At 34.7% G+C, this 13,312-nt stretch overlaps 1 protein-coding gene across 1 annotated transcript; it reads right to left on the bottom strand.

Moving 5' to 3' along the window:
• Nucleotides 1-292: 292 nt before the first annotated feature.
• LOC144553810 (putative UPF0481 protein At3g02645) lies at nt 293-853 on the bottom strand. The gene has a single exon (XM_078302003.1). It carries the CDS (start codon nt 851-853, stop codon nt 293-295), a length of 561 nt encoding a protein of 186 aa, XP_078158129.1.
• Between the last annotated feature and the right edge of the window lie 12,459 nt (nt 854-13,312).

Raw genomic sequence — 13,312 nt, 5'->3', positions numbered from 1 at the left:
CATTAATTGTGGTACATTAGGAAGCAAATATCTCGCTACAGGACAAACTTGGATACAAGAGCAAACCAAAGAAAATGAATAAAGAAAAAAGAAAAATAAAATTAACAATATTACGGGCTAATTAATAAAACAAGATTACAAAAATTGAAATAATCGATACTAACAGCAAATTATTTTTTTGAGACGTAATATTCTAGGATTGTGTAAAGTGTCTGCGTACAAGTATAAAGTAGCAGGCTCACAGTTGTGATCCCCGAGATTAACGTCCAAGGCCTAGTGAAGTAGTCATGTTTCAACTTGAATCGTAGTATTCCTGCACATCTTTATACAAGCCGGGGAAATGATTTGTATTGGAGTCGACAAAACAAAACTTACCAATATCATTGAAGAAAGCAGCGACCATCTCATTGTTTCCCAGTGTGTTATCGATAACACCACATTTCTTAAGTAACTTCACATCCTTTTTTGAATCGATGAGTGCATCCATCAGTTTCATGTAGCTGCTAAAAATTCGCATGCTGGGTAAGATGGAATTCTCAAAGGCAATGAGATTTACTAATAAGGTTTTCTGCCTCAAGTCAATCTTCAGGCATGGCATCTGCATGATACCATTGGAAAAAATAACATCCAAATGACCTTTATCATCAAATCTCTCAAATTTTATAGCTGCCATCTTTTCTAGTTCTGTTGCATTCGCTATCACCATCGGTGCATTAATTGAGAGGCGGATTTCTGCCCAGCTGGTTGGCTCCTCAGAAAGATCTCTTTCCAGCTCAGAAAGTTTCATATACATTTTGGGTGACAAGGAGCATCTCCAATAAAGGTCGAGCAAATGAACTGCTTCGCTAGACATGGCATCATGATTGATTCTCCATGGCATATCCAAGCATATAAACGGTTCAAGGACAGCCTCAAATTGGGGGAAATTTTGTTCAAACATATGAGGGAAAAGCCATTCATAGCATAGTAGGAAATATCGGTATCGGGATCGGGATCGGCCCCGGCCGATACCGATCCGGGATCGGCGTATCGGCCGGTATCGGCCGATTCGGATCGGAAAATCGGACTTTTTTGCCAGAAGCTTGTTTTACACTAAAAAAATAGGAAAAAAATGATAAAAATTAATTTTTCAATAATTTATGTTTAGATAAATGATTACAATCAAATAATCCACTAATACAATATAATACAAGCATTAAAACTATAAACATATTCTTTTACTGCCAGAAACTATGTCGTGCTGGCTGGATCACTTCATCGCCGTCTGTATTATAATAAAAATGGGGATATTGTTGTCCGGAACTAAAAAAAGAAGACATTGTAGATCCAAATGAAGGATTGTTAACATCTTCATATCTATATGCATATGGTGGCTGATTATACCCCCCACTAAACCCTGATGTACTCGACATCTCATCATAAGAACTAACATTTTGACGTCTTGTTAGTTCATTAATATTTTTAAAAGATTGACCTTTGCTTGATATTGTTAGTTCATTAACATTAGATGTCGTGACTTATAGCACTCTTATAGATGGTTTGTGCAAAAAAGGTGAAATTATTAAGGCAAATGAGTTGCTGCATGAAATGATTTCTAAAGGGTACAAACCCGATATTGTGACTCATACCATGCTTATAGAAGATCTGTATCCTCCCGAGTACCCTGACTTGTACAATGGGCAGAAATCTGAACCGTCATTTTAATCCCGCAGCTTTGATCTTCTAATCTATATAAAAAACAGTGCCCGCCATGTGACTGCTGACCAGCTCTCTCTATCTCTCTGTTGGGTATTGGACCAAAACAGCATAAATCGGACCAAAACAGCATAAATCGGACCAAAAACAGAAAATCCATCAGTATCGGCTCGGTATCGGATCGGACTCGGCCGATACCGATACGTATCGGCCGATCCGGATCGGTATCGGCCGATATTGCCTACTATGATTCATAGACCTCCTTGATAAAAAACAGGGGAATTTGATTTTCCAACAGAAGCAAGTCAGATCTTACCTCTTTAACGTCCACATATAGGAATGCCATGCTCTCCTGTACCGGTTGAAAGAGAGCGAGAATTATTCGGATAATAAAGCAACTGTCAAGAACTAGCATCCGAACAAAATTATCGGGACTCAGGTTGAACTCTTGTTGATAGTAAGCACGAGCTATCCCTCCCGAATTTATAAATGGCTCAACCGGCACATTATTAATGCCCCTTGGGGGACCCTTAATAGATGGATTAACAGGGACATTATAGATGGACCGACGGTGGAGTGGAATGCCTGCTTCGGAAGGTCTGGCAGGGTTTCTTACACAAGCTGCCTTCTTCGCTAGAATTTCTGGTATGCAGTGGAGTTTTAAATCTTCCATGCATTTGAGGTTTTCTCGTCCATGATAGTACGGGCCAATAGAAACTAATTTGGGCTCAAAATTAGATTCCCTACCAGATCTAATGTGTGCTGGGGAACGGAAAATAGAATTTGTTGGCCATTGGGTTCTTTCCCCGATCTTTGTGTGCTCTGCTGCGGCTGATGTGCCTTCCATCACCGGGTAGTTTGATAATCATACGGTATGGTGTACGAGGTTTTATATAGTTTTCTTGACATGTCTATCTTTCTGCAGTTCTACTTAATCAATGGTTAAACCTGGATGTGGTGGGATTAAAAATTGACCCCAGAGATGCGGTCAATAGAGGCAAGAGGAAAGTAATTAAAGATAATTCAGGCATTATGTTTTTGGGACAGTAATAGACCATTGACCTTATTTAGGAGAGGTAAGAATAAAGTAAAAGAGATATTTTATCTAACCAATTACCAGATCGATATAGCAATGCTGGCGATAAACTCTTCATAAAATCATTTTTTTTTTAAATTCGAAAATGTAGTAAAACTAATTAAAAATAATTATATTTAGTGTTCTATAAGATTTAGAAGTTGAAAATATTGAACGGGATGAATCAACCATTCAAATATGAGAAAAACATAATTTGGACTCTTTATATTTTGATTAAAATATGATAATTTATACAGTAACCTAACTCGGTAAATTAAATAATATAAAAAATATTAGTGCTAAACAATAGTGAACTTCAAAACAAAACTACTGAATACTAAGTGCTCTTAATAGTTGTGGACTTGTGGACGTCTATATGGCATGCAAATAATCTCTAATTTTCTTTATAATTAAGGGATTAAGGGAATTAATACATTGTCATTTCGCGTCATGACTGATGCACAGTTGGCTTGTTTTTTAAATAATTTTATAATTCGGAACTGACAGTTGACTTTGAAATAACTGTTGCAAAATTGAGAAACATTTTTTGGTCTTGTAAGGTCAAACCTCACATGCAATGCCAATTTATAGCCTGACATGCATCATTGTAGTTAGAGTTTAGAGGTTAAATCTATTAATTTACTAATGCATGTACATGCATTATTAAATTTAGGGTTTAGGGTTTAAATTTATTAAACTATTATTTGCTTGTATTGCTTTTGCAAAGTGATTCAATATGTGGCCAAATTTGACAGGAATTTTGAGGAAAGCTACACCACATATAATAAAAAAAATTCAATTTCATTTTAGATGAAACTTTTAGTAAGTTTTGAAGGATAATTTTTTTGACATATATAGATTTTAATGTACATATATTGATCATATAATTAGTGCTTGTAATATTCTAAACTAAAGCTATTCTCATATTTCAAACATGTACATCTGGCATTAGTTACATTATTTTCATATTTTACAGAACAAATTAAAGTCTCAGCCTTGTGTTAGGTTATAGAAATACCAGACTAGTTAGAGGTTACCAAGCAATATCAGACTTATGATTTAAGATTCTAAACGTCTGTGGATCATTCAGACATAAGCAATCGTAATTTGAAGTATTTATATTTAAACCAAAATATAATCATTTGTATAATAGCCTAACTCGAAAAAACTATATAAGAAATTAGTGCTCAAAACACCAATGAAGATCAAAACAAAACTTCTGAATTAAGCACCACAGAAGATATACATTAATACATGTCGCATCAAAATAATTTCTCTCATTTGCTTCGTAAATGGTTAAGGTAATTCATACATATATATTGTCATTTTGTGTCATGACAGACAGTTGACTTGTTTTTTAAAGAATTTTGTTTTCAGCGATAGTGATTAATTGACAGTTGACTTTTAATTTTTACAAGCAAGTTGTTGCATATTTGAAACAATTAAATAGTTATTACAAAGCTCTCATGAAATGCCAATTAATTAATAGCCAGACATGCATCAATATTAAATTTAGAGTTTCTAGTTCAAAATTTTTAATTTCTTTTAGCTTAAGATAACCCACATGCGCATCTGGTTGTCTTGAAACGAAGTGATGGCATTTTCAGTTTATCCCGTGTTAAATCAATAATACCATTCACACACATAACTTGTAAGACAAATATTGGATGATAACCTCGTGTTGACCAAGCATTTTGCTCAGAAGCTTAATAAAGATCATATTTGGAGCATTACAGAGTGAAATAAACATATTTTACAAGAATTAATTTGTTCCACTCCATTATGCTTCTATGTTAGTACTAAACAGTATGTTTTGGTAACAAAATTAAGGATGAAAACCAGTTCAATTATGTTTTGTATGGGTTGTCAATTGGATTCCTTTTTATTGGTTGTGATATAGTTTCAGCACTTGTAGCATACCTGTACTGGTTGTTGGTTGGGTCACATGCTTTCAAAGGTCTGGGATGGTATGTCCTTCTCGCAGCAATTCCCAGCATCTTCGGAATTTCTTGTATGCACTGGAATTTTAAATCTTGCATGCGTCGGAGGTTTTCTTCTCGATGATAGTACGGGCCAATAGAAACTAACTTGGGCTCATAATTAGATTCTCTACTGGATCTGATATGATCTGAGACACGGAAAATAGAATTCTTTGGCCAAATGGTACTTTCACCATTCTCCTTGGACTCTGCGCCTGATGTCTCTTTGACCGGCCAGTGAATTAGAATTAAGATTGGACCCTTGTGCTCTGCGGCTGATATCTCATCCATTGGTGGGTCTTTTGCGGCTGATGTCCCTTCAATCTCCAGGTACTCAGCTGATGTGCCTTCGATCACCGGGTCCAGTTTGGTGTGAAAAGTGGACATGGTAGAGGGTATTTTTATTTTGTCAGTATATTTCGTGTTATAGTTTATTTTATGGTTTGACAATCATAGGGTTAGGGTGTACTAGGGTTTATATAGTTTTCTTCAATCGCGTGACATGTCTTTCTGCAGTTTTTTATTTTTATTTTATTGCTGAGAAATTCTTTCTGCAGTTCAACTTTATCAATGGTTAAAGTAATTAAAGTTAGAATTGACCCCAGAAATGCGCTCAATAGAGGCACGAGGAAAGTAATTAAAGCTAGAATTCATGCATGCATTGTCATTTTGGGACACGAATTGACCGTTGATCTTTATTAATAGTGGTAAGAATAAAGAAAAATATAACCTTTATCAAAACTGTTTATTTATCCAACTATAATTTAATTCTAGCTACATATATCAATGCCGGCAATAAAACTCTTATACGAACATTTGTATTTTGACTTAGATATATATTACTTTATTATTATTTTTCGTGTCCAGATGGTTGTCCAAATTATTATTTTACAATACAAATTTTTTATTTATTTTTACATTTTTTTAAATAAAAGAATCTTATTTTTTTAATATGCAAACATTGTTATTTTTTGTCTTGAGGTCCATTCTTAAAAATTCGAAAATGTAGTAAAACTAATTAAAAATAATAATATTTAGTTTTCTATAAGATTTCGATCGACGAGTATTGTACGAATTATTCAAATTACATCTGTAACTAACATATGAAGTCATCGACTGTAATACCCTTTTACCACTGGAATAAATTCAGGGCCATGCATCACAGAACTTGATTGAAATCATGTTTCTATGAGTGTTGATACGTCCGATCCCAGGGAGAGTAGGCCGTATGTGAAAGATTCTGGGTTTGGGCTCGTCTTGCCTCAGGGAGACGGTCTGAGACTAAAAAAGTGGGATGTTGGTTCTGGAAGTGGGATGGTTAGGAGGTATTCAGAATCTATCCCGTATGATACCTCGCATGGAAGAAAAAATTCGACCCCGCATTAATGGGGCATTCTTCCTTAAATAGGTTGTCTCCTAGCCGTCTTTCCACGTGTTTAGAGAGGTTAGGAGAGTTCGCATAAGGGCGGTGACCATAAGCCGAATCTGGGCTAGATCTGGCCGACATCTAGTTGAGCTTGTTGGACAAGGCCTAGCTTAGATCGTCGGGCAAGGCCTAGCTGGGCTTTTGTCTGGCAAGAGCTGGTTTGGGCCTTGCTGGATCGAGTTGTTACCGAGTTGTTTCATGAGCCCTGTTGGGGGTCCGAATCCTGGATTGTTCTTGGCCCAGGATAAGTTTTGTAAGGACCTTTGGCACATGACCCTATCAAGTGTAATCATAATTCTTCTCTACATGCTGCCTTTCTATCCTCATTTGCTGTAACAGTTACTGGAACATTATCTAGTGAGAGGTGTATGATTGAAAATTTTGGTGGGAAAGAGAGAATTGATGCAGGCAAGAGACCAGGTGGTATCTGGTTCCTGCCAAATGGTGTTAATTACTTCAACTTCAGTAACCAGACGAGAATTTGGACCAGCAATGATTCATTGTTGTTAGCCATTTCTTAGAGGTTTTTAAGAGTATAAGTTGTTGTTTGCTGTCATCAGAAACAAAATGGGGAATTTTGTTGAAAACAGATTGTGTGCATAAACTGGTATCAGCCTCTTTTTATGGGTTATCAAATTCACTAGAGTAAAATAACTGTCAAGTAGTGTTACTTGACTGAGCTAATTTTCGACCGAGTTAAGGGAGTGTTTATGTTTTGGGAATTTCAGGGGAATTCTTTTCTCTAAATTCGGACCAAATGAAACATTAAGTGGGCTAGCGGGTCCAGATCCAATTGGTTTATCAGGGTGGCCTTTGTTTTTGGAATTTTAGGGGAATTCTTTTCTCTAAATTCGGACCAATTATCCCCACTCCTCCACCCCTCTTTACAATTGAAGTTACCATATTACTCAAGTAAAAATTAATAATAAAAAAAAACTGCTCCATAAAATTCATGCCTGCCATTATTTGGTTCAATAAGGAACGAATAAGGAACAAATTTGGTTCAATAGAAAAAAATTACTCTAAACATCATGATTCAATAAGGAACGAATTTGGTTCCCATAAAAACGATTTTTATATAAAAATTAATATATTATAAAATATTAATGATATGAATCTAGTCTAGCTTAATATATAAGTTGCTATTGAACAATCTTTTTGGTGGGGCAGCACATATGTTTGTACCATAGCACAACACAACAAAGTACAATGAGGATTATATATGCTAATAGAAACAACGCTTACACCTAAGGTCATTTTTACCAAAAAAAAAAAAAAGTACAATTAGGCTAGCTACATCTAAATAAATCAGAAAGGGAGCTGCAAAGTGCCAACAGAGTACATTTATGACAATATCAACTCCAAATATTAAACATAATAATTATACAAATGGGAAGCAAATACATAGAGGACAAACTTGGATACAAGAGCAAACCAAACAAAACGAAAACTGAAGAATTAAGAAAAGAAAAATTAACAATATTACAGGCTTATAAAGAGAATAAGATTGCAAATTGTAAAGCAATCAAAACTAACAGCTAATTAATTATTTCGTTTGTAAACTCCATAGACAGTGTAGAATGTCTGAAGTGCAGAAAGAATTAGCAGGGTCACAGCTGCAACGACCGAGATGCCTGCCCATGGGCTGTTGAAGTAGTTACGTCGCAAGGTCGCCCATCTACGGTGCCAACGTGAGTCGTAGTATTTCTGCACATCGTTGTACAAGCCGGAGAAAGGATTTTCATTGTCATCGGTGAAACAAAAGTTACCAATATCATTGAAGAAGTTGGCGGCCCTCTCATGGCTCTCCAGTGTGTTATAGATAACACTGCATTTCTGAAGTAACATCACATCGTTCGCTGAATCAATGAGTGCATCCATCAGTTTCATGTAGCAGCTAATAGTTCGCATGCTGGGTATGATGCAGTTCTCAAAGGCAATGAGATTTCTTAATAAGGTTATCTGCCTTGAGTCAATCTTCAGGCGTGGCATACGCATGATGCCATTGGAAAAAATAACATCCAAATGACCTTCATCTTTAAATATCTCAAATTCTATACCTGCCATCTTTTGAAGTTCAGTTGCATTTGCAATGACCATAAGTGCATTATTATTTGAGAGATTGAATTCAGAAGAGTTAGAAAGATCTCTTTCCGTCTCAGAACGATATCTTTCAGAGGAACTTAGTTTCATATCCATCTGAGGTGACAAGGAGTATCTCCAATAAAGGTCAAGCAAATGAGCAGCTTCACTAGACTTTGCATCATGATTGATTCTCCATGGCATATCCAGGCATATAAACGGTTCAAGGACAGTAATAAAGTCGGGTAATATTTGGTCGTTCAAATTGTTTAAAAACCATTCATAAACCTCCTTGATAAAAAACAGGGGAATTTGATTATCAAGAAGAAGCAGGTCAGATCTGACCTCTTTTATGTGCACATCTAGGAAAGACATGCTCTGTGTCTGTTGAGAGAAAGCGAGAATTGTTCGGATAATAATGCAACTATCAAGAAATAGCATATTAACAAATTCATCATCTTGATCATAAAATTCTTCTTTATAGTAAGCCCGAGCTTTCCTTGCTGAAACCATAGTATTTTTGGTCCAGGCTCGACCTATAAATTTTTTGGAGTCTTTTATGCCTTTCAACACAGCTTTAGTTATTTTTGGTTGTATACTGGTTTGTTTCGAGTACAAAAAATTATCAACTGTTGGTTGCGTATGAGACGGCCCAATTCCTACATGGTTTAGCCTTTTATTTCGTCCATTAACTTCTGGTACACGCATGGAAGCAGAGCGCCCTATCTCAACTCTCTGCCTAGAGGACCCATCACCCCTACGCCGTGATTGTTCATTCATTTCAAACTCTCGACGACTTTCTCTCATCACCCTCTGAACTTCCGAATCTGAGTCATCCTCATCCGTACTACTTTCTGTATGGATTGTCATCTCATCTACTATTAATTCTTCTCGTGCCCTCGCCTTTTGTTTTTCTACATTTTTCCCCCGTATAAGTAGGTTAAATTCCTTTCTAATATCTAACGGAACTGCAGTACATGCCGCCACGTTACCTTTTACACCGGCCAAGTGTTGTTTACCTCTGGAAATTCCACCCGAAATTACTCTGGCACACCATTTACATTTCACTTTTTTTTGTTTATCATCAAATAATACGAAATGTTCCCAGCCAATATCTCGTTTACTCGTATCTTTGCCTCTACCCTCCATATCTCTATTAAGATTAACTAACGAGAAATTAATAATTCACAAAATCAATAGCAAATAAGAAAAATAGTAAATACTAACATGATTTCTATTATAAAAAAGAATGATTGATAATCACCTTAAAATTAGATAATTTCACGTGATGAGAATTTTGTTGTAAATCTTTCAAATTGCTTTGATGACTTCCGGTTGCTCAAAGAATCTTGGTTGTTTTGATGACTTCAAATTCCTTCAAATTGTTCTAGTTTCTATGATGGGAGAATGAGAAAAGTGAGGCAAAACTTCAATTGTTGAATTGGCACTAGCAGCATAATATATACTATATAGTTCTATTTAATCACGGGGTGGCACTAGTTGAATTATTGAATTGGCACTGGCAGCATGTGCATATATAGTTCTATTTAATCACAGGCAGCATAGTTGGCAGTGTTCTATACTTTTATTTACTGTTTAGTTGGCAGCATGCATGTGGTAGAGGCATATTACTCAATTTCACATCCCTTCTCCATTTCTGAACCTTTTTATATGGAGTTCTATTTAATCACGGGTACTTGGCAGCATATATAAATCTTTTACTGCTACGTGGTAGTTGGGTATTGGACCAAAACAGCATAAATCGGACCAAAAACAGAAAATCCATCAGTATCGGCTCGGTATCGGATCGGACTCGGCCGATACCGATACGTATCGGCCGATCCGGATCGGTATCGGCCGATATTGCCTACTATGCCTGAAACCATAAATTGCCGAAGAAACTCATCATCAATCAATGTTTTCTCCTGAAGCTTACGATTCCTTTTTTTTGCAGCGCTATTTTTTTTATCGCTTGTAACATACCTTACCAGGTCGTTGGTTGGGTCACATTCATTCGAAGGTCTGAAATGGTATGTCCTTCTCGCAGCAATTCCCAGCATCTTCGGAATTTCTTGTATGCACCGGAATTTTAAATCTTGCATGCGTTGGAGGTTTTCTTTTTCATGATAGTATGGGCCAATAGAAACTAACTTGGGCTCAAAATTAGATTCTCTACTGGATCTGATGTGATCTGGGACACGGAAAATAGAATTCTTCGGCCAATAGGTTCTTTCACCATTCTCCTTGGACTCTGCTCCTGATGTCTCTTCGACCAGCCAGTCCATTAGAAGTGAGATTGGACGCTTGTGCTCTGCGGCTGATATCTCATCCATTGGCGGGTCTTTTGCGGCTGATGTCCCTTCAATCTCCATGTACTCTGCCGCTGCAGCTGATATGCCTTCGATCGCCGGATCGATTTTGGTGTGAAAAGTGGATATTATAGAGGGTATTTTTCTTGTTAAGGTTTATTTTGTGGTTTGACAATCCTAGGGTTAGGGTGTACTAGGGTTTATATAGTTTTCTTCAGTTGCGTGACATGTCTTTCTTCTGCAGTTATTTATTTAGGAGCCTGATAATTGTACCCCAAACAAAATTCCCGAATGCGTCTACCAAGTAGTTTAATTGAAAAAATTTCCAATGTTATCTAACTTTCATTTCCAGTGCTAATATTCAAACATTTAAAACTCTGTTTATAACATTTTATAATGCAAGCATTAAAATTCTAAATCTGTATAGTTTTAACTCCTAACTACTTTTATTTTGAAGCCAAAAATGGAAAAAAAAAATTTCATCAACTTTTTTTTTCTCTCATCTTTCTCATCCATTTTCTCGATGATTTGTGATGAATTTTGCGAATCTAAAAATATGAACATTTTTTTATTCGATTTTCTCTTTCAAATGTGATCCATGAATAATAACTTTCGAGTTATATTTGTGTCGTAATTTTTTTTTACCAATTTAAATATCTGGGACTTTCAATTTTTTTATTTATTTTCGTTCAAAATAATATAAACCTCATGTACAAGCATATAAACCTTAGTAATAACACTTTAAATCTCTAGAATAAAATATATAAAGCTCATGTACAAAGAATTTAAATGTCAACAATAACACTTCAAAGCATATAAACCTCAACAATAACACTGCATTTACAAAGCTCATTTACAAAGTATATAAACCTCAACAATAACACTGCATTTGCAAAGCTCATTTACAAAGCATATAAACCTCATGTACAAAGTCTTGAAAATTTTAATGGTTGTACACTGAGATTTCAAAACTTGAAATTTAAAGGGATCAACTAACAGTACCCCTACTTCAGTCCCCTAAATGTCTCCCTAACTAACTGATGCATGAAGTACGTTGGGGACCACTAACTACATGAGGGGACTACTAACTACTTGGGGGACCACTTATATTTGAAAAAAATTACAACTGACGTGCGCATGTATGGATACTTATATGCACAAGTATTACCATATAATATACTAAGTATTCATACCTAAGACATTAAGTATTAAAAAAAACTGGATATCAACTTTCTTTTACACACTCACATTTTACATGTTTTTAGAAGTGGATTTTTTTTGTCCGTTTAATCTCGCTAATATTTCTAACTATCTATGAGGATTTTGTGAATCTAAAACCACAAACATCTTCTACATAATTTTCTCTTTTAAATGAGATCCATGATGAAATAATTTTGATTTCTTCATCATTCAAGTATTCATAACTCAGTGTGCAAATATTCATACTTTGTCAAGTATTCTTCACTAAAATACTTAGTATTCATAGTTACTCAGTAAAGTGTGAATATTTATGTTGTAAACTATTTCTGAGAAGTCCACAAATGTGTCTTTGTTACTACCAACATGGGGGGGGGGGCGCAAATGTCGCTTGAAAGCGACTAAGATAGGGACCACACGCATAAAACCAAGGATAAGCGGATGCGCAATGACAATCTCAAGTGACAGCATTGTAATTGTCGTAAACGTTTATTTTTAAAATATCAAATACTCACACTTACACATTAAAGTGTGAATTTTTATGTTGTAAAATATTTCTGAAAAACTCATAAATGTGCTTCATGAATTAACTACCTGGTTTGGGGGGGGGGCACTACCGCAAAATCACCAACGTAGTAGTTTTTGTAAAAAATATTAATATTTAAAAATTTAAGTATTCACACTTACGCATTGAATTGTGAATTATTATGGTGTAAATTAACTTAAACCTGTAAATCGATTAATTTATTTGGTGCTTGAATGTATTTATAGGTTCTTGAATAAATTTTTTACATATGACATTTGTATTTCTAAAAAATATATAATATATCAAGTATTCATACTTACACATTAAAGTGTGAATTGTTATATTATAGAGTAACTTAAATTAATTTATTTATTTGGTGCTTGAACATATTGATAGGTATCCAGAAAAGTATTCATATTTATAACTGAAGTATTAATTGTTACGTTGTAAAATATCTTAATTTAATATTTTTTTTTTACAATTGACAATATTCAAACTATTAAATGTATGAAACGGTAAGTAACAATAGTTAAGACAACAATTATTCAAATCTATTTGATCAAATTTTGTTGTTATTGTAATGCATATGTTTTATCAATTTTTAAGACAGGAAGTATTCATATCTACTTGGTCAAATTTTGATGTTACTGTGTTACATATGTTTTACTAATAGTTCAGACATGAAGTATTCGTATCTACTCATTTATGTTATTATTCTTTTCATACATACTTTATATGATTTATTGATATCTAAAACACTTAGTATTCATACTTAATTGTGAAGATGTTTATTGTTATGAAACAATATTTATCTTTAAATAGTTTAATATTTATAGATAATAGTAACCATATTAATATTTGTATTCATACCTATGAATTTATGTACAAATATTAATGTTAAAAAGAAATTTTAATAAATCTCAACCATCTCCAATATTTATCAATAAATTTGTACATCCTGGTAATAAGCAATGATAAAAGGAGACTTCTTTCATACCAAAATTAATATCAATTTAATTTTCG

Source organism: Carex rostrata, chromosome 5 (assembly GCF_964058835.1).
Source record: "Carex rostrata chromosome 5, lpCarRost1.2, whole genome shotgun sequence".
Classification (NCBI taxonomy): Eukaryota; Viridiplantae; Streptophyta; class Magnoliopsida; order Poales; family Cyperaceae; genus Carex; species Carex rostrata.
The sequence above is the reverse complement of the archived record's forward strand: the minus strand, read 5'-3'. Positions and strand labels throughout refer to the sequence as shown.